At 42.6% G+C, this 26,290-nt stretch overlaps 4 protein-coding genes across 7 annotated transcripts in view; 2 read left to right on the top strand and 2 right to left on the bottom strand.

Annotated features, from left to right (window-relative positions):
* piezo1 (piezo type mechanosensitive ion channel component 1 (Er blood group)) overlaps window positions 1-13,395 on the bottom strand; it is a 40,232-nt gene extending 26,837 nt beyond the window's left edge. For all 3 annotated transcript variants that reach the window (XM_028422615.1, XM_028422614.1, XM_028422613.1), the window contains exons 1-2: window positions 12,704-13,395; window positions 381-476 (exon numbers count right to left, since the gene is read on the bottom strand). In XM_028422615.1, coding sequence (XP_028278416.1) covers window positions 381-476; window positions 12,704-12,767 — 160 coding nt within the window. In that variant the 5' untranslated portion in view covers window positions 12,768-13,395. The remainder of the gene's footprint in view (window positions 1-380; window positions 477-12,703) is intronic.
* Window positions 13,396-14,649: 1,254 nt separating this feature from the next.
* Window positions 14,650-18,977, top strand: cdt1 (chromatin licensing and DNA replication factor 1). Its single transcript, XM_028423578.1, has 10 exons — window positions 14,650-15,225; window positions 15,406-15,540; window positions 15,961-16,244; window positions 16,324-16,518; window positions 16,977-17,122; window positions 17,219-17,319; window positions 17,455-17,643; window positions 17,730-17,903; window positions 18,019-18,220; window positions 18,465-18,977. The coding sequence occupies exons 1-10, from the start codon at window positions 14,764-14,766 to the stop codon at window positions 18,626-18,628; spliced, it is 2,052 nt and encodes a 683-aa protein (XP_028279379.1). The 5' UTR covers window positions 14,650-14,763; the 3' UTR covers window positions 18,629-18,977.
* A 2-nt stretch (window positions 18,978-18,979) lies between these two features.
* aprt (adenine phosphoribosyltransferase) lies at window positions 18,980-21,759 on the bottom strand. The gene is made up of 5 exons (XM_028423582.1): window positions 21,602-21,759; window positions 21,147-21,250; window positions 20,865-20,998; window positions 20,547-20,625; window positions 18,980-19,968 (listed from the first exon to the last, which is right to left on the bottom strand). Exons 1-5 carry the CDS (start codon window positions 21,679-21,681, stop codon window positions 19,829-19,831), a joined length of 537 nt encoding a protein of 178 aa, XP_028279383.1. The 5' UTR covers window positions 21,682-21,759; the 3' UTR covers window positions 18,980-19,828.
* Window positions 21,760-22,379: 620 nt separating this feature from the next.
* tk2 (thymidine kinase 2) lies at window positions 22,380-26,086 on the top strand. Of its 2 annotated transcripts, none has more exons than XM_028423580.1 (10): window positions 22,380-22,591; window positions 23,540-23,577; window positions 23,677-23,751; window positions 23,824-23,877; window positions 24,200-24,289; window positions 24,382-24,455; window positions 24,943-25,031; window positions 25,122-25,201; window positions 25,298-25,378; window positions 25,529-26,086. In XM_028423580.1, the coding sequence occupies exons 1-10, from the start codon at window positions 22,453-22,455 to the stop codon at window positions 25,613-25,615; spliced, it is 807 nt and encodes a 268-aa protein (XP_028279381.1). In that variant the 5' UTR covers window positions 22,380-22,452; the 3' UTR covers window positions 25,616-26,086. The 2 variants fall into 2 exon arrangements, with proteins under 2 accessions (XP_028279381.1, XP_028279382.1); XM_028423581.1 differs by having other exon boundaries at window positions 22,453-22,591; window positions 23,449-23,577.
* The last annotated feature ends 204 nt before the right edge of the window (window positions 26,087-26,290 follow it).

Genomic DNA, 26,290 nt, shown 5'->3' on the forward strand with positions numbered 1-26,290 from the left:
TCTGCCGCTGTTGCTTTATTTAAAGTATTGTTGTCTCTTCTTAACAGCTAAGGTGAAAGCTCTACTTCATATTTACACCTTTCGCACACACGAGCGCACACACATTCACACGCCAGTGGTGCAACCACTGGCGTGTGAATGTGTGTTTTGCCCAAGTGTGTGCCCAAATGTGTGTTTTGCCCAAGGACACATTTACCTGCAGCCAGGGCTGGGGATCGAACCACCGACCTACCACCTGAGCCACAGCCACCCAAAATGCCACCAACAGCCATAGCCTGGGTGGGATCAAACCACCAACCTTGAAGAAGAAGCTATTTTACCACCTGAGCCATATGAGCACAGGTGGTAATTTTAGACCTGACCTGCAGACACAGTCTTACCTCTGATGGTGTGTTTGTTGGGACACAGGAACCACGGCAGCAGCAGCAAGTAGAGGAAGTAAACCAGCGACAGGATGTTGTAGCGAAAAAGACATGCTGCAGAGACAGAGACAGCACGGTCAGTCACAGCACTCTGAGAAATCATTAAACCATAATTCCTGTAATATCCAAGTCATCATTATTAAACAGGAACACAGTTTATAGATTTTAATAGTTTCTTATTATGAGCAGTGAGGATGACAGCAGCTTTGTAAACTGAACAGATTGAACATGTCGTGCAAATATTATGTCAGGATTCCTAAAATCCAAAACATAAGAACATAAGTCAGGTAGTGATGTTATAATGAAGACTCTCTTTTGGATTTAATCTTAGAACACAGTTTGTTATCTCAACATCAGATCAATGTTTAAGATACATGTATCAGTACTTATGATCACATTTGTAGGATAAGTTAAGGTTTCCTTGGAGAAACAACAAAGCTGGATGCTGCATTGATAATATACAGGAGAAACATGGCCTTGGTTCCAATGAATTTAAAGTCAGATCTGTAATCTTTGCATCTCTTTCTTTTTCTCTGAAGTCGTACGTCTTGTTCAATAAGTGGCGCACAGACAAAGAATACGATGTTTAAGTGCTCTGTTGTTACCTCCAGCTACTAAAGCATAAAACACTGTCAGGAATTAGACCACACCACAGAGAGGCTGTAACAACATGTCTCCTACCTGGCTGTCTTTTCAATGTGTTATCCCTTTATCTCTGTCTCTTCTTGTTTCCCCCATGAAACACAAACAATGAGCAAACTTCTGTTATGATACTCTAGGGAGTATGTAACAGGATTTTTTTTTAATTGTCACTGTGTTATAATGAAGTCATTCTGTACAACAGCGCTGACAGAGTGACTGACACAAACCGGGCTTGTAAAACACCACCACACCTAAACCTACAGGACACTACAGCCGCATGACTCACACACGCTGCGCTCTCATTGTTCTACCACCAGCACAGTTCGGGTGGGATCAAACCTCCCTGACAAATTTCTTCACAGATCAAGGCCTGATATTTAAACACAAAAAGTCACACATGGCTTTCCTCTATGAGCCTGTGGGCCTCATACCATGGGTGCTCCAGCCCGGTCAGTGTCTTCTAGGAAAACAGTTACAGCCTGGTTTTAGTGTGACAACGACAATGAACATGACACCAAGAATCCTTTCCTTGATTTTAAAATGTACAAAGATCTTTAACAACTTGCTCTTCTTCAATTTATCTGATTGGCTGGCGTTACCCTGTGATGGACAGATGTTTCATCTAATCACCTCAAAGCATGTGTGCTTTCCAAACAGCCGGAACGAATCATAAATAAGTCCAGTAAACTTTTCTTTTTAAGTAAACATTTAGTAGCTTTGGAATAAACAGGATAATGGCCTGACGTGCATAATGAGACGTGAGAGTTTTTACTATATATTTATAGATATATTTCAGTGGCAGTATAGTACCACACATTAAATTCTCCCCAATATGTTTTTTCTCATTGTTCATCTTGTGATTTTCTCATGGTGCTGGCGGCTAGTTTTTGAAGCCATTAAATATTTCAGGGAAACCCCCATTTACCCTCTAAACCACTGCGGCAATAATACAGCAGCGAGCAGTGTTGGCCTTGACAGGGAGAAAGCATTTCCTTTCTTCCACATGTGACTCATGCTGTTATATGTCTTAACAGTCAGCTCTGTCTACAGGCTGCATACTGAAGCCTGTACTTTCCTGCTAATCATAAAACTGAGGAGCTCACACGGTCTATTGTTCCCTGGCAGGTGGAGAATAAATCATTTACACATTTCTTTCTTTGCTGATTTTGCCAAACTGTAAATAAACTGGAATCATTGTGTACACTATGTGGTCAATGTGCCCATTTTAAAGCCTGCAGACCAGCCTCCATAATAAAGTGCAACCTTTTTGTCCTGTTTTCAAAATGACCATTGGTGCATTCAAGTACAGAAAGTTTCTGAATTTTTGGATTATTTTCAAGCTTTGAGTAAACACCAGGACTTTATAATAGCTGTTCCCAAAACTTTAAGAATATACCGGCCAGGTTAGAATAACACAGAACCATTAAAAATGCCTTGGTCAGCACTGATCCTTATCACTGAAATGCATAATTCCACCGTCCACAACAGAAGTATCTGTTGAAGAGCTCCACCCTGCAGCAGCCACAAAACACACCCAAAAATGATGTCACTGGACAGACGTGATAACACAGATGAGTAAGCACAGCACCTATCTGTGAACAGCACTCCCTGCATTCTGTTTCCTTCTGTGTGTCTAATGTTCGTGTTGCAACACCTTAAGATCTCTTTGCAGCTCCTTTCAGGAAAATGCTCATTATACATAGTCAAAGAGTGTTTCGTTTAATCCCATGACTGGATGTTGTCATAGACACGGTCCACACACTACAACAAAGACAGAAGCGCTGATCATGGGCCTGCATAGGAGGTGAAGCAGAAAAGAAACGGACGTGTCTACTAGTGGAAGTTGTTGCACAATACTGGGGATATATTATAAGTCTGTGGTGGTCAGTCTTCTCCTGTTTGGTGCTGCAGCTGAAGTTATGGACACACTCATCTCACTTATAAACAATGCATTGTGGGGAGCTGGACACTCTGTCGTCATCTTGAATGTGTCTCACCCACACTATGACGAGTGCATTCAGTGGGAGACGAATTCCAACACAGAGTGCCACAGGAAGTCATTCATAAAACCTTTTTTTTTTAGACACTGATGCTACATCAGCATGATTTATTCTCATTTCCTCATAATTATTTTTGATCAGCTTTGTGAGTAAAACCCCTCAGTAACCTCAGAGGCCCCCAAAACGTCCACTTCCAAAACATCACTGACCCTCATGGGCATCATCTAACTCTTTGGTGTCAAAAGCCCTTTTATCTTATAAATTTTGGGTATTCTCGCCTTGCAGTATGTTTGCCTCCCAGCAGGAGAGCGTCACTAGTCGCCCTTACAATAGCTGAGTGTGTCCACCGAGATAGTCTGATCGCACTGGAACTAGTGCTCAGAGATTTGAACCTGTGCCAGCCGGTCACCAGTGACTAGGTCAGGAAAAGAAACAGTATTTTGGATGAATATTATGAGCTTAGAAAAAATATTAATTGAAAGCCACATTTCTGTTTTATGCACGTAATACACACACACACCTACACACACCAGCTGGAAACACACTCCTCCCAAACGGCACCTAAGCAAGATAAGAGTTCCATGTAACACACACACACACACACACACACACACACACACACACACACACACACACACACACACACACACACACACACACACACACACACACACACACACACACACACACACACACACACACACACGGAGGCTCTGCTTTCAGGTTTATATTGAAAACAATGGTTGGAAGCGACGGCAACTGCTCTCTGCAGCTTGGAGTCTGTTTTTCAGCTTTGATTTAAATACCAGCCATACATGATGTGTGAAGGCAGGCTGGGTGAAGAGTAGTCAATCTCTGTGTGGAAAGGGCTACGTTTTTAAGGATGTTCATATTTCTAGGGTGATGGGTTACCATGGCAACTACTAACTAATAAGGCAGATAATGTTTTTACTAGTCAGCCAAAATTTGTACCAATCGGCTTGTGTTTTTGTGGGAGGGGAACTCAGCTTATATAAAGGCTTGTGAACATCTATTTTATTTTATGATGTCACTTGGACCTAAATCTGTAAGTGTGCTCCATACAATTAAGGCTACAACTCTCCAGGTTAACCCACATGGTGGTGCACTGAAACTCTTAGAGAGAATAAAGAGAGAGAGAGAGAGCTCTGGAACATAGCCTTGACAATCTGGTAGTCTTGTAATGTTTAGTTATTTTGTGACAGGATGGTGGACGGAGCTGCTGGTCTTTACAAAAACCTCATTCTATACACATCCCTTGTTTATCTTTTGGGAGGCTTTAGAGAGACTGAAAAGTCTGTGAGTGTCTGAGAGAGAGAGAGAGAGAGAGAGAGAGAGAGAGACAGTAAGTGTTCCTCAGCCAATGTGTGAGGAGAGTGAAGCCTGAAATGTCCAGCATTCTGGACATTTCTGTTCTCCCTTTATCTTTGTCTCCTTGAGACAGCTTGACCTTGTACACTGTAGGAAATATTTGCTTTCGTACACAGTCTCGCCGTGGCCTAAAACTCACATCAGCTACACTGTCACAACAGAAGAACGTGCACAAGGTGTAACACTGGACTATGACAGAGCAACAAAACCTCAGCGTAGACTTTTTTAAATATATACATATATATATATATAATCCCTGTAGGCCCACAATTGAAGATAGCACTAAACAGCACTTTTCTGCAATTGGTGCTTTTCAACTGAAGGAACTAATGGACTGTTTCAGGCTCATAACTTTGTGACAGAACTTGGGAGCACATATTGAACAGTACACTGCACTGTAACAGAGTTTTCATTAGATGCAGGATATGTGATGATTGCCTCATTTCTAATCATTCCTAATTTTGTTTTTCCCTGAGACAAGGTTACAGATTAAATCAGGACATGCTGCCTGGAAGAGGTGGATTTTCACATTCTTCCTTCTGTGATGAAGATCTCTAGAGCTGAGCCCGGACATGTTGAAATCTTGAAATCTACTCGGACCCATATTTCCATGGCAGCCAAAATAATCGCAACCATCAGCTGACACTGAACGCATCAGAACTGTAGCGTGTTTTACCGAGTTCCCTTCCAACTTTTTTTTCTTTCTTTTTTAAAAAAATAAGTAACATAACTCTCTGTACAGATGTTTTTAAGTTTAGACATGTCTGCTTCATTAAAGTACAACTGAAAGCTGTCACTTCATATGAATTAATACCAAACAATTCCTTAGAATGTAGATCATGATCAGACTTGACCAAAGAGCCCAAAGAGCTCAGCTAAAGTTGTTCCAATTTGCTCACCTCCTACCAGAAGGTTCAAATAATGAACATGGAAAGACTCATCTCCAACAAATAGACACTACCAGTCAATCATGGCATGTAACTTTTAACAACTGGAGAAGATGCACTGTTCCAACAAGGGGATCATCTGTGCTCTTCTTTGCCACCAGGAAGCCATTACTTACTATTCTTTCTGTTGTAGTTGCAGTGATATTCACACATTATATCCTTCATATCAGTTTAGACATGTGTATGTTTAGTCGAACTTGATCCGATTAGTTGAGGTCATCCAATCAAATTGAACCCTTTGTCAAGTTATGCATGCAGTACACCATTCAGCCAGACCGCACACAATTTCACAGACTAAAAAAACTAAAAATCATAAAAATTCACGTGATCAAATGTGACACAAATAAGGAGGACGATGAACATTGTTGGTCTCTGTATGTTCATCCGGTGTAGTCAGCCTTAGCATCCTGGGTTTAACACTGACTGTCATGCAGTTTGAAAAAATACTGTGGCCCATGTGATACTACATTGTTAATACAAAATGAGCAGTGAAGCTAAGCGCACTGTCCAACTCAGCTGTTTTGGAATGGAACATTCTGTGTTTGTGTGTAGCTGAATCCATGCTGACCGACTTTCCTGTTTTTGTGGAAAGAAAACAGGCACGCAGACATTTATAATTTACACACACTCTTCCTCTCTCACACACGCTTACACTGTCTAATTACACACCCTGCTGTGATGGTAGCGTTGATGGTAATTTATAGGTAGATGATGTTAAAATCACGGGGGCCCCTGTGTGTACATGTTTAGCTGCTGGTTTCCTTCCAGAGGAACATTACGGTAATTTAAACCTGCCTGTTATGAGATTATATATTTCCATATTGCAGTTAGAGTTGCGGTTGATCAGGAGGGTGTTTTATCAGCATGACAGATGTACGTCCTTTCACTGCTTAGAAGAGCAGATTAACTGGTTCAGCAGCCTGATGCTGGATTCCGCTGCACACACATCAGCCCTTACCTCTGAGTCTCACTGAGAGACGCAGTGAGTGAAAGAAGAGGTCACAGAGGAGAACCAGTCAAGGAAAGTCATTACCTTTCTAAGGCTTGGACCTGTCTTGACCCATTTAAATCAGGTCCAAACACTCACTGATGCCGAGAGGGGCGGCCGCCTGAACCGTGTTCGTGCCCATACCACTGTCAAAATAGAAGCCAGATAAAACGGGCCAAAATTTGCTTCGGTGCAAAATCACTGCAGTAAACTTAACAGTGTTGCCAAGCATTTGAAGTTTTTTTCCGTGGTGTAGAGTTGGCTTCAGTGTATGTTGAATTCTTTCTGATAGCTGAAACCAGACTCTCTACTTATTTCATATTATGTGGGAACTGTCAGCTGTAACACCAGACCCAGCAATCAGTGTCTCCATGGTCCAATACGGAGATCTAAAATATGACACATGTCTCCAGTAATGTTGCCATATATTTACCTATAATACATTGGTATAGTACACATACCGTCTCTGGACAGATAAATATCTAAGTATACAACATATACATTAAACGACAAGTTGCACACATGTATATACTAATAATAACTATGATAGATCAGCCTGATATATGTTGCCTTCGTATATTTTAAGTAGATGAAAATTGTCATAACCACTATGAGGTTCTTTATGTTAAAAGGTGGGAGACCCACAAGTACTTCAACAACTTTCACAAAACTTCAGCTTTCATTTTTGCTGCATCTGAACCAGGATGACTTACCAGCACTGTTGGAACAATACATTTTGAATCAGACCAATGAATTTGACAACTGTCTGTGAGCTCAACACAAAGTGGGGTCATGCTGCAAGACAAATACCACAATCTCAGTCTTTTTTGTTTTTAACAAGAGAAAGAATGAGTTCGACAACAAAGACAATGTTCTGAAAAGTCAATACTAATCAAATTCTGACTAAAATGTTGTGGAAGCACCTAAAGCTCCCAGGTGTGTTTTATACAGGTAAGGAGCAGGTGTAGCTTGTTACCTGTATAAAAGACACCTGTCCAAAGAAGCTATCAATCAATCCAGATTCTGGATTCTTCACCATGACCAAGACCAAAGAGCTTTCCAAGGATGTCAGGGACAAGACTGTGGACCTACACAAGGCTGGAATGGACTACATGACCATCACCAAGCAGCTGGCTGAGAAGGGGACAACAGCTGGTGCCATTGTTCACAAATGGAAGAAGAAACATAAAATAACTGCCAGTCTCCCTCAGTCTGGAGCTCCATGCAAGATCTCTCCTCGTGTAGTTTCAATGAAATAAGAACAGTGAGGAATCAGCCCAGAACTACTCAGGAGGAACCTGTCAATGATCTCAAGTTAGAGAAAGAGGAATTCTCCTTGCGACTCCAAGAACACCGTACCCACCATCAAACATGGAGGTGGAGACATCATGCTTTGAGAGTGTTTTTCTGCCAAGTGGACAGGACAACTGCACCACATCAAAGGGAGGATGGGTGGATATACAGTATGTATATAGTGTGTATGGGTGTATATTTCATTTGCATTATAGGTCCTGGTCACTGCTCCACTGCACTAAACAACTCATGAAGGAAACAGCACTCAGTACTGCTAAACGTTCACCTATGTCCCCATGATAGAGTAGTGTTACAATACTTTTGTCCGAATGTTTAAAACGCACCCACATTTCCCAGAAAGTCTCTTTTGTGCTCAGATGTTCCATGAGTTAATGCTCCGCTGCAGACAGGTCAGTCGGAGCCTCAGAGCAGATGCTGTCCTGGCTCTGAATTCTCCAACCGTGCCACGCTCCCCGTGTCTTGGCCTGAACATGCAACAGCATGTCTTTACCATTAAAACTAAGGAACAAAAAAAACAGCACAGCTTTGGAAACTCTGACTCTCTGTGGAGTCAGGAGAAGGTTGTAACGTTTAACGTTATTACCGTCAGAATAGCTGCTGCTCATTTTTCTCATGGTGTCGAGATAAAAGGCCAAACTGCACCAGATGATCAGATCCCTGCGTTCACCCCTTTCTCCTCCCTCTGACTCACTCCCACACACTCCACAGCTCACACACACTCTGGGTATTTCTCACTGAGCCATGAACTCTTGTTAAGCTGCTCTGCTTTGGTATGGCTCTGACTCACTAGTTTAGCAAAACTACACAGTACCAGTCTCTTAAACAGGGTTGTTTTGTTTCCAGTTTATTTGATATAAAGGGACGCAGATCAGAGTGTGACGTTAACTCCAGAAAGGATGTCATTTTGACCCCAGAAGACTTCTACATATGGAGCAACCATCAGCCACCTATAGACTGCTGAACGCCCATTCACACATTGACCTGTGATCCTGACGACTCACATGACAGTCCGCTGTGTGAACGACTCCTATGTGGACAATGGAATCTTCTTTTTTTACTGATGTTGTCAACATTAGCACTATCATGTAAACGTGCAATACGTGCTGTGTCTTAACTCAGAGGCAGCATCCGTCACAGGACACCCTCTTCCTTCCCATAGCGGAGAATGAAACAGGTGGATCCTTCTCAGCTCAACGTATCCCAGAATTCACAGCATGATTTTGACAGTTGGATCCATTTAAATGTTATTATCAATCTCAGACTAGTTTTTTTTTTTTTTTTTTTTTTTTTTTTTACAGCAGTTGATGCAACAAAGGGCATGTCTGTCTGAATCAGCTGGATCATGTCGAAGCTACACAGCCAAGCACTGATTCAAGTTAAAACAATTTGTGCCCAAATTCTGGTACACAAGAGCATGTCTGGGTGAGAGAGTACACACACCGTCTTGATTAATATAAGCTGTATCTACCCAAACCTCACTTCTTGCTGCTTCAGCATTAAATATTTTAAACTGTCAGAACATAATACACTCACATGATCATATTGATTATGTACAATAAGAGTAGGAGACAAATCAAATGTGAATAGTCATAGAGAAGGATTGATAGTACAGTTCTAACATATAAATAAACTAAAATGCACATAATACTTGGGTGGCCCACTTCTGTGTGTGGGAAACAGTGCTGTGAGTATAAACAGTCCAGTCCAAAGACGAGTCATGTGGTCACAGTCGCTGCAGCCAGAGACATCGGCTTAAAGGACATCTGCAGGTAATTCATCATGTAAGACAAAACAACAGTTTCAATTGAATAAAGTGCTGGACAGGGTACTTTTGAGTTCAAGGCAGGTACTCGGACCAGCAACGGTTCAAATGTGAATAGTTCCCAGCCCTACAGCATTGTTGTTGCGTTAAAGGCATAAAGGTAAAGTTCACAGTACCACCTCCCACAAAGCAAACATTTGGACGATTTGTCTCTCCTGAGGACGTGTGGAGAGAGCTTATGTGACAGTGGAGGAACTGTTTGATGCTGGAGACGGATGCAGCCAGCAGCCCAGGTTTGGACTTTATGTTAAACCACATGACTGAAACCGACAACAAGAAGCAGTAGAGGCACAGGAACAGGTAGACAGTGCTAAAGGGTGCACAGTGGGCCGCGGTGCCAGAGTAGAATATAGTATCACAAACAACACCACACTGAAGGCGAAAACAAGATAATATGGTAAAAAAAGCAACACAAGTCACAAGTCAATTACTTAATTGGACTAGAAAGTGTGGAATTAAATTCAAAGTTTAACTTTATTGCCCTGAGTTAGTTGTTTCTACACAGTCAAATGGGGACATGTCCTCCATACGGGGACAGAAGTGTTTACCTATAATTACATTATACAATGAAGGTGCCAATTTGTCATGAAAGTCCTCACATGCGAGTGTGTGAGATCTATGCATGGGTGTGCATGTGTATGTGGGTACTGTATTAGGTTATCATAGGCCACCAGAAAAGTAATGTGAGTAATGTAATGTCCTTCGGAAGTGACACAAACATGACTGTGTGTGTGTGTATGCGTGTGGCAACGTCTTGGCAGCAGTCCTGGCATCTTTCACTTCCTTTGCTTCAGCAGAACAATGTGACATGCTCAAGAAACAACACTGCAAGTTAAAGCAAGTGACATCCTGTCAGGAGACTCTCTCACACACATCAACACACAAAATATGGAAGCTTTCATAACAAAAAACAGATTGTACAGTGTTAGCCAACTTAACACAGGCTTTCTAGAATCACAGGCTGCCTTACTCTTATCCAACGGGACCATTGTACAGCAGACTAGTTCCAGAGGAGCACAGAGGCTCCCCCAAAACCTGCACATGCTCACAAAACAGCATCCATACTGAGAATGACACACACAGCATGGAAGTAAAAAAAAAAGCTCAACACATGTACTGACGTCCCCCTTAGTCTCTTTTGGGTGTGTCAGGACTGGTAACCACAGCAAGCACTGCTTTTTTTTATAATGTTAAAGGAAAAGGTAATACTGAGGAGAAATCTGTGAAGTTTATTATTGTGTTTTTCCACACCAATGTTAAACAGCGGCTTTTGGCAATTCACTCCCTAGCTTCTGTTTTAGATTCAACTTTTTTCCCCTTTTGCACCATTTCACACACATCCCAAAGGATTCATTTACATTTTACAGTGACAGATTTGGACATCTCGTCGTCGCACTGCATCACGTCAGGGGAGTGTCAAAAGAGCAGCATGAATGCAGGACAGATAGGAAACAGTTAGTCAGGCCTTGTTGTATTGTGTATTTTAGGTTAATGTTTGATGGGTTAGTGTGTTGCTACAACTGTCTTATTTTATGAGTTAATTTCTGCACATAAGCCAGGCTTTCTGCCAATGATGCCTCCGAGCACAGCTGAGAGGAGGATCCACAGCAGCACTTACATATTTAAACTTGCTATTTTCAGTGTGTTTATGCTGACAAGTATGACAACGTTGTAGTGCACTCAGTACCCAGATGGTGATCTTGTAATGCACCAAATGATGCACCTCTCTCATTGGTCACCATATTGGATATGAAACAGCCAAGACGGCTGTTTTATATTATTCACAGCTGTGCACGTTTTCACCAAGCACCACTGTACTGCTGTAAGAAGCCATCTATGCAATAGCTGACAGCTAGCATTAGCTCATTGATCAGCCAGTAAAATGCCAGTAAACATTATTATTTGCAGAGAGTGCATGCTAACCTGTTAAAACTAATGCAATGTGCAAAAAGTTGTAAATGTAACAGGTGTGTTTGTGTGTGTGTGTGTGTGGGGGGGGGGGGGTGATGTATAAATAGGGGGATTTTTTTAACCCAGTGGTTTTGATTATATGAGGCCTTTAAATTAGTCAGAATTATGGGCATTACCGCTTTGAGTGACAGACGGTTACTGTATCTCAGCACGAGCTGAGATAGCAGGCTCAGGACGCTGGCAACCGTCGCCATGTTGCCAGTATCCCAGAGCTTCCTACAGAGCCAGTGTGGCGTCACAAAAGCTCTGTCCATAGTTTTTACTGTCAGTCATTTGTATACAAACCAAAATGGTGTGTAGGACAACAGGATGAACACAATGGGTCTGATCAAGGCCTTTTAATGTCTGTCATGTGACTTAGCAATAACACAATGAATATGTGCTGCCGATATGGCGACAACTATAACCTCACACACAGATTCAAATCCGCCCTTTAGAAATCTGAACGTTTGTAAACTGTTCACAGTCAGTAAGTAATTTACCTGCAGGTGTGTATGAAGTGTGTAATTACTATCTCTGCCTGAAGGGGGAGCCTGCAGTCTTGAGCTTTAGCTTTAATTTGCATCCTTGTTCATGATGGATCAGCATTCATTGGTAAATAAAGTGAAAGATAAAGGCACAAAATGTGTTCTAAATGTGAAACAACAAGCTGAGGACCGCACCGAGTGTTTACAGAAACCCTGACAGGATGACGGCAGCTTTCAGCACCGGACCCCCGCGCAGAGGCTCCTGCGGTGCCCACATCAGCGCCCATCAGTTCATATGTTCTCCTATGAAGCTATAATGATAACACAACACACACCGCAGCGCACGGACCGTGGGGATCTGACAGCCTTTCCCCACACACGCTTCACCTGTTTTAACTATCGCGTTTCAGCACGTTACACCACGGGACGCTAAACCAAAGCACGGCTGAGATTTTACAATTCGCTCACGGCTTTCCCCGCGTGTGTGTGTGTGTGTGTGTGTGTGTGTGTGTGTGTGTGCGCGCGCGTGTGTGGCAAGCCTTTAAAAAGTCGTCTGGACTAGTATCAGTCCAGTAAACAGACAACAAAAAGTTGCTGTGAACTTTACAACTTTCTCCCCAGCTGCTCCAGCTGTTAGCCCATTATGTTACGAGTTTTTGCGCTCACGTCAACCCCGAAACAAGTTATGTCACTATCGCTGTTTGTTTCTTTGATTTAAACAAAACAAATAAAGTGAGTTACCTGCTAAGAGGACGGAGGGCAGCAGGAGGCAGTAGAAGAGCCAGACGATCACCTGAAGATCCATGTCAGCGCTTGATCAATAACTCCCCCACTGATCAATAACTACCAGAGGTTGGAGCACAAACACTGCTTCGCTAACTTGAATGGCTCCATCTGGCTTTGATTACATGTGACAGTGAAATGAATAGGCCATTATTCCGACAGGAGCTCATGATCTCCCATTAAAACTGACAAACAAACAAAAAAACACTTGTGTCGGTTTCCACGTTGTAACAAAAGCCTCCGATTAATCGACTTTTCGCGTGATTTCCCAGCCCGCTCTGTGGAGGGCGCCGCGGCAGATCCACCCGTTTCAGCGACTCTGTCCGTGAGGAAGGAAAAGTTTTGTTGCATGTGTTCCTTCGGAGGGGCCCCGTCTGAAGCAGCACTGTTGTAGGTGGAAAATGTGATTCACAGTCTGAGGGGCGTTCATAGAGCAGCTTTTCTCCACTGAGCTGCCGCTTCTGCTGGTCACCTCCCTGCTGCAGGCTCACAGCGCGCCTTGAATCACAAACTTTTAGGTACGAGATAAAGTACACGAAATGCACCGAAAGTCATATTCACGCGTGGATTCACACATGTCACTGCACTTCGCTTCTCTTTAGTGCTTTTGAGTTGTTTTAAGTTTGGCATTTATGACCACGTCCAGCACATATCCTATTCACGCTGGAAATAGGTTTCCCTTCAAGCCACACTTTCTGCCCCACCTGACATCAAAAAATGTGTGTAAATGCGTGTCCATAGCGCCACCTTCCGTACAAGAACAGAAAACATGACGCCGTGACGTGAATGTAAAGCTGTGTAAATTGTGTAAATTGTTTCTGATAGTAAAGCAGATACAAATGACAGTGAAATGAATGTAGAAGCAGAGTAATGAGCAGTTTTATATGTTCATGCATTATATGTGCATCCATGACCTGCAGAGTCCAGAGTGCAGCAGCACAAACCCCCTCTGGTACTTTGTGCCCCAGCTTCCAGCATCAGGCTGCCCTGGTAACCACAGCAACTGGGATGCTCATCTAGCAGATCATTATACAGGTTGTTGTTATGCTAAACACAAACACTAATATGACTATTCTCTCTTGTTGGACCAGGGACACGCATGCAAACTTTAGCAAAAAAAAAATCATTGCAATACAATAAAGTCTTAGATAAGAAAGTATACCATTTTAACATGATGTTTTTTTAATTGATCCTTTAGTGTTATTTTCCAAGTTTCACTGGCAATCAACACAGAGTAGAGAGCTACAGGTACTCACTTGAACTAACATTGCTGTTAAAAGGGAACATAGTGATTAATAGCCATTGATATGGCTTAGGTGTATGAATTAATCATGTTTAATTGTTAGAATTAAAACCATCGTGTAAAATGATGATTTTTAGTTTTTTATGTTCGTATATATGATCGTATAGTATGTTACATAAAATGTGCAAATTTAAAAGTCAATATGTTATTGATAACTTATTTGCTGTGTCATAGCTCACAATGATGAGTGTTAAAAATGATTCATCATGTCCTCTTCTTTTAAGACCTTTAGATTGATCCTTTACCAGGAAAGAGCCCTTACTACACATGAATGTTTTTATGATTCTTAAAAATATAGTGACCTCAGATAACTCGATAATAAAATTAAATACCATTTCGTTTCTCTGGGATAGAAGTCAGTATCACCAAGGATTAAATATCAAAGAATCACGTGATCAATAAATAGTCAAAACGATTGATTTCATGATGACAAAAAAATAAATAGGGCTTTTTAAAGGTAGGCTATATAATTAGTATGGCTTTATTAATTGCTCCATTCATCACGTCTCATCCTGCTTTTACTATCAAGGAACGTGGACCGGAAGAGGAGGGGCTTTGTTTGTTTCGCGCGAAAATCCATTTCTTCTTCCTGTGGAGTGTTGATATTTCCGGAGATCGTTTGTTGATACACAGGACATATATCTTCACTGTCCTCGTCCACAGTGTATTCGCAGTATCTCCGCTGTGTGGTTGTGTGTCCAGCAGCAGCAGCAGCATGTCTCAGGCTCGGGTCACGGACTTCTTCTGCCACAGAAAAAGAAGCAGCGCCGGTCCGACCAAACCAACCAAGCAGCGCAGCAGCGCCGTTGTTGGTTGCGGATCTTCCAATGTGGCTAGCACTCGATCGAGATCATCCAAAAACGCCTTCCTCTGTTCGTCCGCCGTGCACGAGGAGTTTGTTCGTGTTATCGACGAGGCAGCGGGGCTTCACGATGACCAGTCTGCTGACAGCAACAGTGAAAACGTTTCTTCTCCCGGTTCCCGGACACCAAAGCGGACTTCAGCGGACGCAGAGTTTGACCTCGGGGCATCCGTGTTTTCAGCCACCGCTGACCACAGCACGGCCAAGAAGAAGCGGCAGGCGGAGGCTGCTAGGGAAGCTAAAGCTAACGCCCCGGAGAAGGGGACGAGAAAGACTGCAAGGAAGAAGCTCGTCCTGTCCAAGGAGACACCGCAGGTACGCTGGAAGTCACCCTGCGTTTTTTGTGTCTGTGTGGGCATTCTGTAAACAACACTTCTCCTATATTTATATACGTGTTTATTATATATACTATTGACACTAATAAGACCTTTGTTGGTACATTGTAAGTCTCATGTCATTGAGGTTTTGTGGTTGTGTCCTGCTGTGTACGTCCAGGCTCCCACGGAGGTGACCCCGCAGCCCTCAGCACCAGAGGCCTCCGTGAGTGGGCAGACTGCCCAGAAACAAGCTGACATCCAGCCTAAAGCCTCTCCGCAGAGGAGTCAGGTCTCCAGAGGACACAGCAGCAAGGTCTGTACAGGAGACGTTCAGGGTATTTTAACAGGGTGCAGTTCTGCAGAAAGCTGGCATGCTGGAGGCCACACTGGTTTTGTGTACGGTAGTTGCTTAGGCTTGATCAGAGTGACTTACAAGATAAATATACAATTGGTTATTTTCAGCTTTTATTCAATACTAATATAGTTGAATGCCACATTCAGATTACGAATGTCCATCTGTGTTTGGTCAACGTTGGTTCCTACCTCTTTGTTTATGGTAGGACAGATTTCAGTGTAGTACAGCTTCTGAAGTGTGTATCTGGAGGTAATACTGAGAAGTGATCTGCTGCTGTCCGTTTTTGGAAGGAAAACAGCTAGCAGTAGCATGGGTTTTCTAACTGAGGAAATCATGGCGGTTGTAGGCATTTTGATGCTAACCTAGTTTATCCAACAGGTTCTGTGTAAAGAGGACATCGCTGCTCTCAAGTCTCGTCTTCAGAGGATCAAGAAACATGCAGAGGATATCTCCAATGCTACCTCTACTGCATCCTCTTCCTCCTCTACTAACGTTACTTCCACCAGCCCTGTTCCCAAACCCACTATGTCACCTACACCTGAGACGCAGACTCTGAAGGCCACGGTAGCACGGGCCAAAGAGCTGGCAGCTAAAGCTCAGAGGAGGAAAGAAAAGAGGGAGGCTGAGGAGAGCAAGCAGCCCGAGACACCGACTCAGGACAGGTGAGCACTACACCTGCACAGAGAAGGACAAAGCCTCTGTCCAAATCAAAAGCTCATGTTATTTTCCTGTCTTGTCCAGCACCGAGCAGCCGGCATACCAGCGTTACCACACCCTCGCCCAGGCCGTCCCCCCAGGCCTCTCACTGCCGTACACGTACAAGCTGCTGGCTGAGATGTTCAGGAGTATGGACACTGTGATCGCCATGCTGTACAACCGCTGTGAGACGGCCACCTTCGCCAAGATCAAACAAGGAGTCCAGGACATGATGCATAAGTAGGTGGTTAGGATGGAGGAAGTGCTTATGAAGTCACATTTTTATGTAACTGCTGGTCACATGTGAGTCAGTCATAGATCCTAGTTCCACTCAGGGGTGCAGAATATCTTTTTAAAAATTCTTCTTGGTGCAATCACTTTGAATTTTTAATTGATACCAGGAGTGCAATGATTTTTAAGACTATATTTGGTTATCTGGACTGAAGCCTCTTAAGCTCAGGCATGTTTTAGGAGTCAAAAGGTTAAACACTAATCGGCAAGTCTTGCTTTCTTATCTTACACAGTGCTCTAATTTAAGTGGTAATGGCATTATAGAGCAAAACTTTACATACTTTAGCTACTTTTACACGAAATGGCAAGTGTCTGCTTGCTACAGCAGTTGTACTTTTTATTGTGAAGCCTGAAATAGGGGTCTCAACATGGGCTGAAGAGGTTAATATTAATTTCATCCCTTTCAGGCGGTTTGAGGAGAGCCACGTGGGCCAGATAAAGATGGTGTTTCCTGAGGCCTACACGTACAGACAGGAGAAGAACATCCCAACATTCAACAGCAGCATCAAGAAGGGCAGCTACCAGCTCACTGTGGAGCCTGTCATTCACTGTGGTGAGAACGCACTTCTTGCACTTTTATGATGTTAATCAAGCTATTTTACTAAGAGAGATTGATGTGTCCCTATTCGTATTTGTGTGTCGTCATCAGACCAGAATGAAGCCCGGCCTTTATTGTCAGCCTCTCGTCTCCTGGAGAGAAGACAGATCTTCCACCAAAACCTGGTTTCTATTGTCAAACAGCACCATAAGGTCAGCCACTGTTGCAGTACTGGTTGATTTGGTTTCTAGCTTCAAAGATGGCACAGTCCCATTTGAACCAACTCGTATGTGCTATGAGCATGATGTCTCAATATCTCAAAGAAAGCTTCAAACTTGTGTCTGTAGGCGTTCCTGTCCTCGTTGGTTCCTCCGGTATCTGTCCCAGAAGACAAGCTGACCCGCTGGCACCCTCGCTTCAATGTGGACACTGCACCAGCTGTCCAGACCAGCTCACTGCCTCAGCCTCCTCAGTCAGAGAGACTGGCCACAGCGCAGGAGGTGCTGGACAAGGCCCGCTCACTCATCACTCCCAAGGTGTGCAGTCATGAAGGGTGTAAATATCAGATTGACCTTGTAACGATAACAATTCTAGAATAATTTACAACTTTTTCCTCACTCAGATGGAGAAGGCTTTGGTTTCACTGGCTCTAAAGACAGAAGACAAATGTTCAGTAAATAAAGAGACGACAGTCACAGAGAGTCCCGCTGCCCCCCACACGCCAGCTCCCCCAGATGCCCCGCCAGCTCAGGTCCCAACTGCCCTGAAAGGGGTCTCTCAGTCCCTGCTGGACAGGGTAAGTAGCCCAGGGAGTGTGAGCAGTGTGGGTGGGACTGTGAAACGATTATCACCGTAATACACAAATCACTCTGGGGTTTCATCATTTGTTTACGTTCTGTGTGTTGTTTCAGATTCGGGCAAAGGAAGCCCAAAAGCTCCAGGCAGCCATGACTCGAAACCCCGCCCAGGAGGAGCGCCTGTTGATGATGTCACGGTTAGGGGAGCTGGCGAGGATTCTCCGCAATGTGTTTGTCACAGAGAAAAAGCCAGCTTTAATAATGGAGGTGGCCTGTAACAGGATGGTGGCCAGCTATAGATCTGCGCTCAGCACAGGTGGGTTCAATGAGAATCAAGCTTCACTGGGAAACACAGTCCTCAGTGCTCCTTCAGATACGTAACGCTACACCGCCAAGTCAACAGTGCTAACAAAAGATCAAACAACTTGATGCAAAAGCAAGGATTATGATATGGGATTAGGATGATTGAAGCACTCATGTACCAGTTTGTCATGTCTGTAAACCAACAAAAGGTGCACAACAACAACAAGTTGTCTAATCACATGTCTGGATTTTGACAGGTGAAATGGAGAAACACCTTCACCTCCTGGCAGAGGTAGCTGCTGATTGGCTGACCATTCATCCCATCAGGAAGGACTTATACCTGAAGATAAACAAGAACATGGAGCTCAGCATCGTCCTGGACAAACTGAGCAGCAGACTCAGAGAAGAGGAGAAGCTCTGAGGGACTGGACACCCAGCATGTTCACTACGCTCAGAAGAAAGTGGGACATTTCTAAAGGCAGGGTAACGTAGTGTCCCTGTGACAGTAGCCAGACTGATCAGGCACAGTTCCTGAATACGAGGCTGTTCCAGAATCCACAGGGCCAGGCCCGATCCTGCTGTTGTAAACAGGTTGTTTTAACCTTTCGTATTAGATTGTTTGTGTTTTTTGTTTTTTTGCCTCCATGAAAGTGTGTTTACTGACTTCCAGTCCTGAAGAAACTGTTTTCTACAGTGTAGATCTGACGAGTGTTTACATTTTAAAGGTTATTGTTTGATAATGTTTAAGAAATACAAGCCTTTATCAGCCATGTTGAGTCTATTTTTTTATTCTTCCAAAGCAATGTGTTACATATAACAGCCACAAAATAAAGGGGAAGATGGCTGCACAATAGCTTTTAATGACATTTTTATTCTATGAAATCATGCAGTGTGTTCCCTTTATGACATCAGCCTGAGAGTGTAATCTGCATAGTTATTGACATGTCACAAAATCACATGAGCACATTGCATTAGACAGCAGTAGTGATTGGTGGTACTGCACAGTCAGCAAAATAAAGCAATTGTATTGCATTAAGAGGCATGTTGTTATCATTGATAATGGAATCACCAAGTAAGCAGGACTACAACTGCCAAAATCGCAAATAATTCACCGACAGAATTATTTCAAAACATCCGAATTTATAAATGCTTCTTTACCTTTGTGTTAATCCTCAAGACCAAAAGCTGCTTCTGTTGTATGAAATACATAAAGAGAATGAGTAAATAAGAAGGTAAATCAATTAAAACATTGATTTATTTTACATATTTATTATTGTTTAGGATTTTGGCAGCTGTGTTTGAGTCCCCACACATCCATCGCACACTCACTTTGTTCTAATATGAATTAAATGCCACAAGTAAACATTGCTGGAGTACAGCTAGGCCCTGATGTCACAAGAACTCAATCCTGTTTAAATAATTACAGGTTTGTCCTATGGAGTAAACTGTGAGGTATACACATGAGGAGGAATCACAAAAAAAAATCGGTTCATCTATCTCTGAGTTTAGACTCTAGAACACATAACGAATGGAATAACCATGATTGAAATAAGAAACATCGACAAGGCTTCCTGTGTTCATCAGACAGGTTGTCCCTGCCTCGTTCAAGCAGTGTGGCGGCTCAGTACCGAACCAGAGAGAACACTTCGAGTGGCTTCAGTTTGTCTGTGCCGTTTAGCTCTTTGAGCTCGATGACCACCAGGCAGCCTAGAATCTCAGCCTGCTGCTTCTTCATCAGCTCGCAAGCTGCGTACAGTGTCCCTGCAACACACACCGACACACACAAACCTCTGAGTATCCCTTAAAACACACAAGACAAGCTGTATTTTGACCTGCTTTTTTGCCCATATAAATGTACTACAGTATTAATACAAAATGAACACATCCTGTAAGCACTTAAAGCTAAAAAGCTCTCCAGCATTTCAATGCATGGGCAGAAACCTTTCCTTTCTATACGTGGCACAGTACCCGTTTTCCAGGACCTTTTCAGTGAAATCAGGCTGGTAATGGTAGATTGTGATCACACGAAGAGTGACTTCCTGTGTGTGGAATTTCCTTTCATTTACATTTTTATCACTTAACAGTGAAGTTCTCAGACATACTTGTGAAAATGTCCTTTCCAAGTAATTTGAAAAAACAGTGCACACAGATATACAGAGAACAGCTGCTGCTTTCCAAAGATGGAAGCTAGCAGGGCATTAACTTCAAAGTGCTGGTCTTTAAATGACTCATTATCATATACTGCCAGGGGGATTGTCCCAGTTTGTCATTCAGGAGAAACATTTAGCAGAGTTTTTATTTGATAAGTATTCTCCACTCTAAACCAGAATATAACTCACCTCCAGTAGCGAGAAGGTCATCAATGAGCAGAACCTTCTGTCCCGGAGTCACTGCATCCTCCTGGATCTCTGCTTCTGCCTGCAGCGGTGAAACATCAAACTGCTTATCACAAGCCGAGTGCAGCAAAGATTCACATCCAAGCACAATGAAACCCAGCAGCAGAGTCATGGCTGCTACATCCCCACCAAACGAACACAGTGGGCAAGTACTCAGATACCTTTGAATATGAATTCATCATGATCTCTGTCTCCTTTTCTTATTTCTATTCTAACTGCAATGGTTATAAACAGAGTGTGTGTCTGTGCTTGTGTTTTCACCTTGCCGTACTCCAACTCATAAGACACAGACACAGTGGCCCCGGGCAGTTTGCCTTTCTTTCTGACCAGGACAAAGCCAACACCCAGCCTCTGTGCCAGCAACGGACCGAACAGGAACCCACGAGCATCTAAACCTGCACACAGCAAAGCACGCAACACAATCACCCCCAAAACACCCAGACAAGCTGGACTGCTTATAAAAATCTATATTTTCTCCATATTTAATTGATTCATTTTACTCCTTATGGAGGACACATTGAAAGAGATTTCTTGATGTCTCACCTACGATCAGATCAACCTGCTGGTGATTGGCCCTCACATGCTCTTCAAACAGGTCGATGACCGCTGTCAGAGCAGCTGCGTCCTTCAGGATGGGACAAATGTCTCTGCAGGATGTGCAGACACAGAAATCCCCATTTTAGAATGAAAGGAGACACAGGCGTACTTTTAAACATCATGACAGACTGTCAGCAGAGTTCTGGATATATTATGTGGTATTGCATATAATAACAGAAAAACAAAAATCAGAACACTCTATCCTGTCAGGTACAGAACATATGTTTACTACACTAACTTGTGTGTCACATATTTCCACGTGGAGCAAAGAATGCAGGGCAGAAAAAAACACACACACACACACACACACACACAGAAATCCTTTCATTCATAATAACAGCGAAATAACTCATTGCGTAGCATCTACCTACAGCCTATCCTTAAAGACTGCTGTAACATACCGGAACAGGATGCCTTTCTTCGGGAAGTCTGGGAAAGCTCGTATGTGTCTTTCCACCAACTGAAGTTTGGTTTCTGCCATTCTTGCTCTCACATTTCTCACTCCTTGCTGATCTTTGGTCACTTCCCTTTTCTTCCTCCTGTCACCATGCCAAAACGATGCGCTACCGCCCCTTCTGGACAGGAGTACGCATGACAAATCCACAAAACTCCGTCAGTGAGACTGCTGTAGCAAAATCAAGATTAAGAAACCTTTATTAGTCCCACAATGGGGAATTTGCAAAAAACCCTGGGAATCGAACCCGGGCCGCGGCGGTGAACGCGCCGAATCCTAACCACTAGACCACCAGGGAAAACTACTAGGTCCTGCGGGAAAATGCCTTTCATAATATCTCAATATTATCTCAAAATATCTTCAAATTTTTTATTAATATAGGAGGATTATTATAATACGACGATCCAGAAACACTCGACTCCATCTGCTTGTCTAGTCCAGTGTTTACTAAAACCACCATTAAGTTATTATTTTCATTTGCAATGTTTTATACATTATTAAAAGTTAAAAGTCAGCTAGGCAAAATACTTAATCTATCTGTTACAGCAAAATTAGCTGTAAGAGATAAAGGCCAGATCTGGGTACAAAACATTTGTGTGTAATATCTGAATTGTTTAGCTAGTGTGTTTATTACTACTAAAAAATAGCATGTGTTCAGAGAGGCTGCACACGTCCCTCTGTGTTCCAGCAGGTGGCGCTGCAGTGCTGTTTATTGTAACACGATAAGAAGAAGACGAAGAAGAAGTGTTTTTCTTTTTTGTTGCTTCATTCGATTTCTAAGCGGTATTGAGAAGTGAGATGTCGGCAGGTGCTGTCTGTAGGTCATTACTGTCAGCGAGTATCAGACTGATATCCGCTCAGAGTGCTGGGAGTCACACAGGAAGGAAACTCCCTGCTGTGGGCGTCAGACTAATCCACACACGGCACCCCGCTGCAGGTGAGTGCTGCTGCTGTTCGAACAGAACTCACATACTACATAACACATTGTTACATACAGTAAGGAGACAGTTGACAGCGTGTTTTGTTTACTTCTGTTCGTCAGCACACACCCTCACCGGTTTAAACCCGTCGCCAAAGCAGCTAATCGTTTCAGGTGGCTAACCTAGAAGCACGTACTGACACCTAGCTTCAGATATAACCATCCATCCTGTTTTGTAGTGAACTGTAACAGTTTTTATGTCTGACTTTTATAATCAAAACAATCTGTATGTTTCACATAATCCCGGTTTTGTAATCTGGCCTCGGTGTTATTAGTTCCTGTTTTACCAGTTTCATAACGTGTCCGGTTCCATTACTAAACAAACTACGGTGGCCCCGAGAGCTCAATGGGTGGCATCATAGAGAAATGATCAAAGACAATGAAAATTCATGTCTTATATGTAAAAGTAGAATCTAGTGATAGTACAAGAGCACATTTACCAACATTTGTGCATTTTGCTTTAACATCTGTCGGCCTTTATTAATGCTTTTCTTGAGTCTCTATGGCAACAGTAAGCCTGTCTCCTAGAAACAAGTGCAGTATTGTATTGCAGTCTTTCTGTGGTGTATAGCTGAAGTTATTGAAAGATATGATACATCATGAGAAACATGATTATTTTTTTAAAGACAAGGCTATGTATATTTCAAAGGGCAAATGATTTGTTGTTTTTATACACTATGTGTTGAGCTCTCTTCACTGATCATTTTCCTCTGCTGCTTTGGATATTCTCTGCTGTCGCTCTGCACTTAAATGTACTAAAATAAACAGCCAAAACAAGCCTTTCTCCTGATTTGCATATCTGCTATGCATTTTAGCGTCTTTGTCTGCCCTGCTGACCTGAGAGCAGCCAGCAGTTGGAGTTTTGGGAATTGACGTCTTGTCTCACTATGTTGTCTTCCTTCCAAGGGAAGCTGGCGCGTAATGGAGACGAAAGGAAACCAGTTGTGAGTCTTTTATTCCCTCCTACTCGTACACTCTAAAGATTGTGTAAAGTTCTAATGGTGGGTTACCCACGCTGATATCTGTCTCCGTCTAATTTTTAGATATGTATAGAGGGGAACATCGCCAGTGGGAAGACAACTTGTCTGGAGTTTTTCAGCAAAACTAGCGACATAGAGGTACCCCTAAGTCCAAATACAGCAGATTTATGTGTAATCCATATTGCTCAAGCCCCTCTCTTGTTTGATAAGGTCCTCACAGAACCAGTTGCAAAATGGAGGAATGTTCGGGGACACAACCCTCTGGTAATTAACATTACTTCATCATTATACAGACCTATAGTAAACTTCAGATACAGCAATTGTTGTTAAAACTTGTAGATGAAGATGACAACAGGTTGGTTTGCTGTTGTCCAGTAGTATTAGTTAATGTGATTGTGTGTTGCTTAGCTAATGTCTGTTGTCCAGTCATGTTTTATCCACCATTAAACAATACCATTATACATGATAAAAAACTGTGTGTTAAAGAATAACTCATAGTGTCTTCACCGTCATATAACATCATGTCATTTTACCCCTTTTTTTGGTCGGAACAGCCCTTTTAAGCTGTTGGTGTTGCTCCCTGCAGGCTCTGATGTACCAGGATCCTCAGCGCTGGGGCATCACTCTGCAGACCTATGTTCAACTCACAATGCTGGATATCCACTTGTCAGCCACGGTCAGTGCACTGTGTTACTGTATGTTAGTGTTTTTGTAGGCTAATGAGGAAATCTGCTGCATATGTGCTAAAGGGTTCCTTGTTGGTTTCAGTCAGCACCTTTCAGGATGATGGAGAGATCCATCTTCAGCGCCAAGTACATCTTTGTGGAGAATCTCTTCAAAAGGTAGAGCGACCTCTATGCGCTTTGAGTGTTGAGCTCCAAGATTGCACCCAGAGCCAACACAGATACAGTTACAGCACTTTCTGTTGTAGTCTGTGCTAGTGTCCTGGTTATGTTCTGTACATTTAAACCACTTATCTTGACTCCAGTATCCTGGATAAGTCCAGTTTTGAGAAACCTGAATTCGGGTAGTTAGTGTACATCTTTGCTGGTAAAGTATATAGTGGCACAGCTATGCAAAGATGTTTACACATTTGGACACTGTTTTGATGAGTATACAGGTATATGAATATCCAACCTACCCATATGTTTAATGGAAACACCATATTGTGGATGCTGATGTGCATGTGTACAATCACACTTTGTCTGCTTTTATGGCTTCTGTATACCTGGAAAAATACAGTCTTATATTGTCATATTGTTTCCATCAGATGCACTGAAGGCTAATGTCCTGTTGATTGTTGTTGTTGTTGTTTTCTCTCCTCCTCAGTGGTAAAATGCCAGAGGTGGACTATGCTGTTCTCAGTGAGTGGTTTGATTGGATCACGTCAAACGTTTCCATTCCCGTTGATCTGATTGGTGAGAATGGACAAAGCAAAGACTAAAATAAAGAAAGGTAAATTAGGTGCATGGTAACATTTAATGTCCGTCTTTTCCCTCTGACTCTAGTTTACCTGCAGACGTCTCCTCAGGTCTGCCACGAGAGGTTGAAGCAGAGATGCAGGGAGGAGGAGAAAGTCATTCCACTGGTGAGGAACGAAAACAAACTACATGGTTTCAATCAGCTCAAATGGACATGTTTGGGTTTTAGGGAAGTGTAGTCATGACTTTGTGTGTGTCCACAGGAATATTTGGAGTCCATTCATCAGCTGTACGAGGACTGGCTCATCAAGCGAACCTCTTTCCCTCTACCTGCTCCTGTTTTGGTGAGTGAGCGGTCACATGCAGGCTTTGTGATTAAGACACTCCCACACAGAGCTCTTTAGAATACGTGACATCACAGAAGGTCATAACGCAAAGATGCTGACATCTGTTTAATGTTCAAAGAGAAGAAAATAACGGCTGTGTATTCACAGGTGATTCCTGCGGACCACGACCTCCAGAAGATGCTGCACCAGTACGAAGAAAACCGTGACAAGATCCTGGCAGCTAGCCAAGTCTGACATAGAGACAGCCTGTTACATTTATTAAAATGTTTTTACATCCAGCTCTAAGATTCAGATTTTAGCATTGAGCTCAGCGTGTGTGTTCATAAAAGCATCTTTAAGTTATAACGTATTCCTACAGAAGCCACGTCATACTAAGTGAAATATTCCACCAATTCTCAATTGGATTTTTTTTATTAAGAATTTATTTATTGGTTTTTGTCAATGGTTTGTGTAATGTGTATCAAGAGTTGTGTTTTGCTGTTATCAGACATGATGTGATGTCACTGCATCAGAACAGGAAGAGCTACAACTGTAACATACTGTTCAGTAAAGCCAGTTCATTTTGATCCCTGAAGAATATAATATAGGCCTAAATGGATGTTTCTTATTTATTTTAATGAAGGAAACTTTACTCATTGTTTTACATGTTTTTCCTACAAAATTAATACATCCTTTAAACCAGAGTAAAGCATATACTGCTTTTGATTTATTGGTCTGAAGAGTTTCTCTTTACTGATCAAATTCTGAGATGTTCTTTAAAGCTATATAGTGCAGATTGTTTGAGAGTAACTACACAAAAACTGTCTACACATACAATGTATACACAAAAATGTAGCTCTTAGCGTAAGTTCAATCAGGAAGACTCTGTCTCCCATCATTCACTTCATTCTTCCCTATCCGCTTCCTAAT

This window comes from Parambassis ranga, chromosome 15 (assembly GCF_900634625.1).
Source record: "Parambassis ranga chromosome 15, fParRan2.1, whole genome shotgun sequence".
Lineage (NCBI taxonomy): Eukaryota > Metazoa > Chordata > Actinopteri > Ambassidae > Parambassis > Parambassis ranga.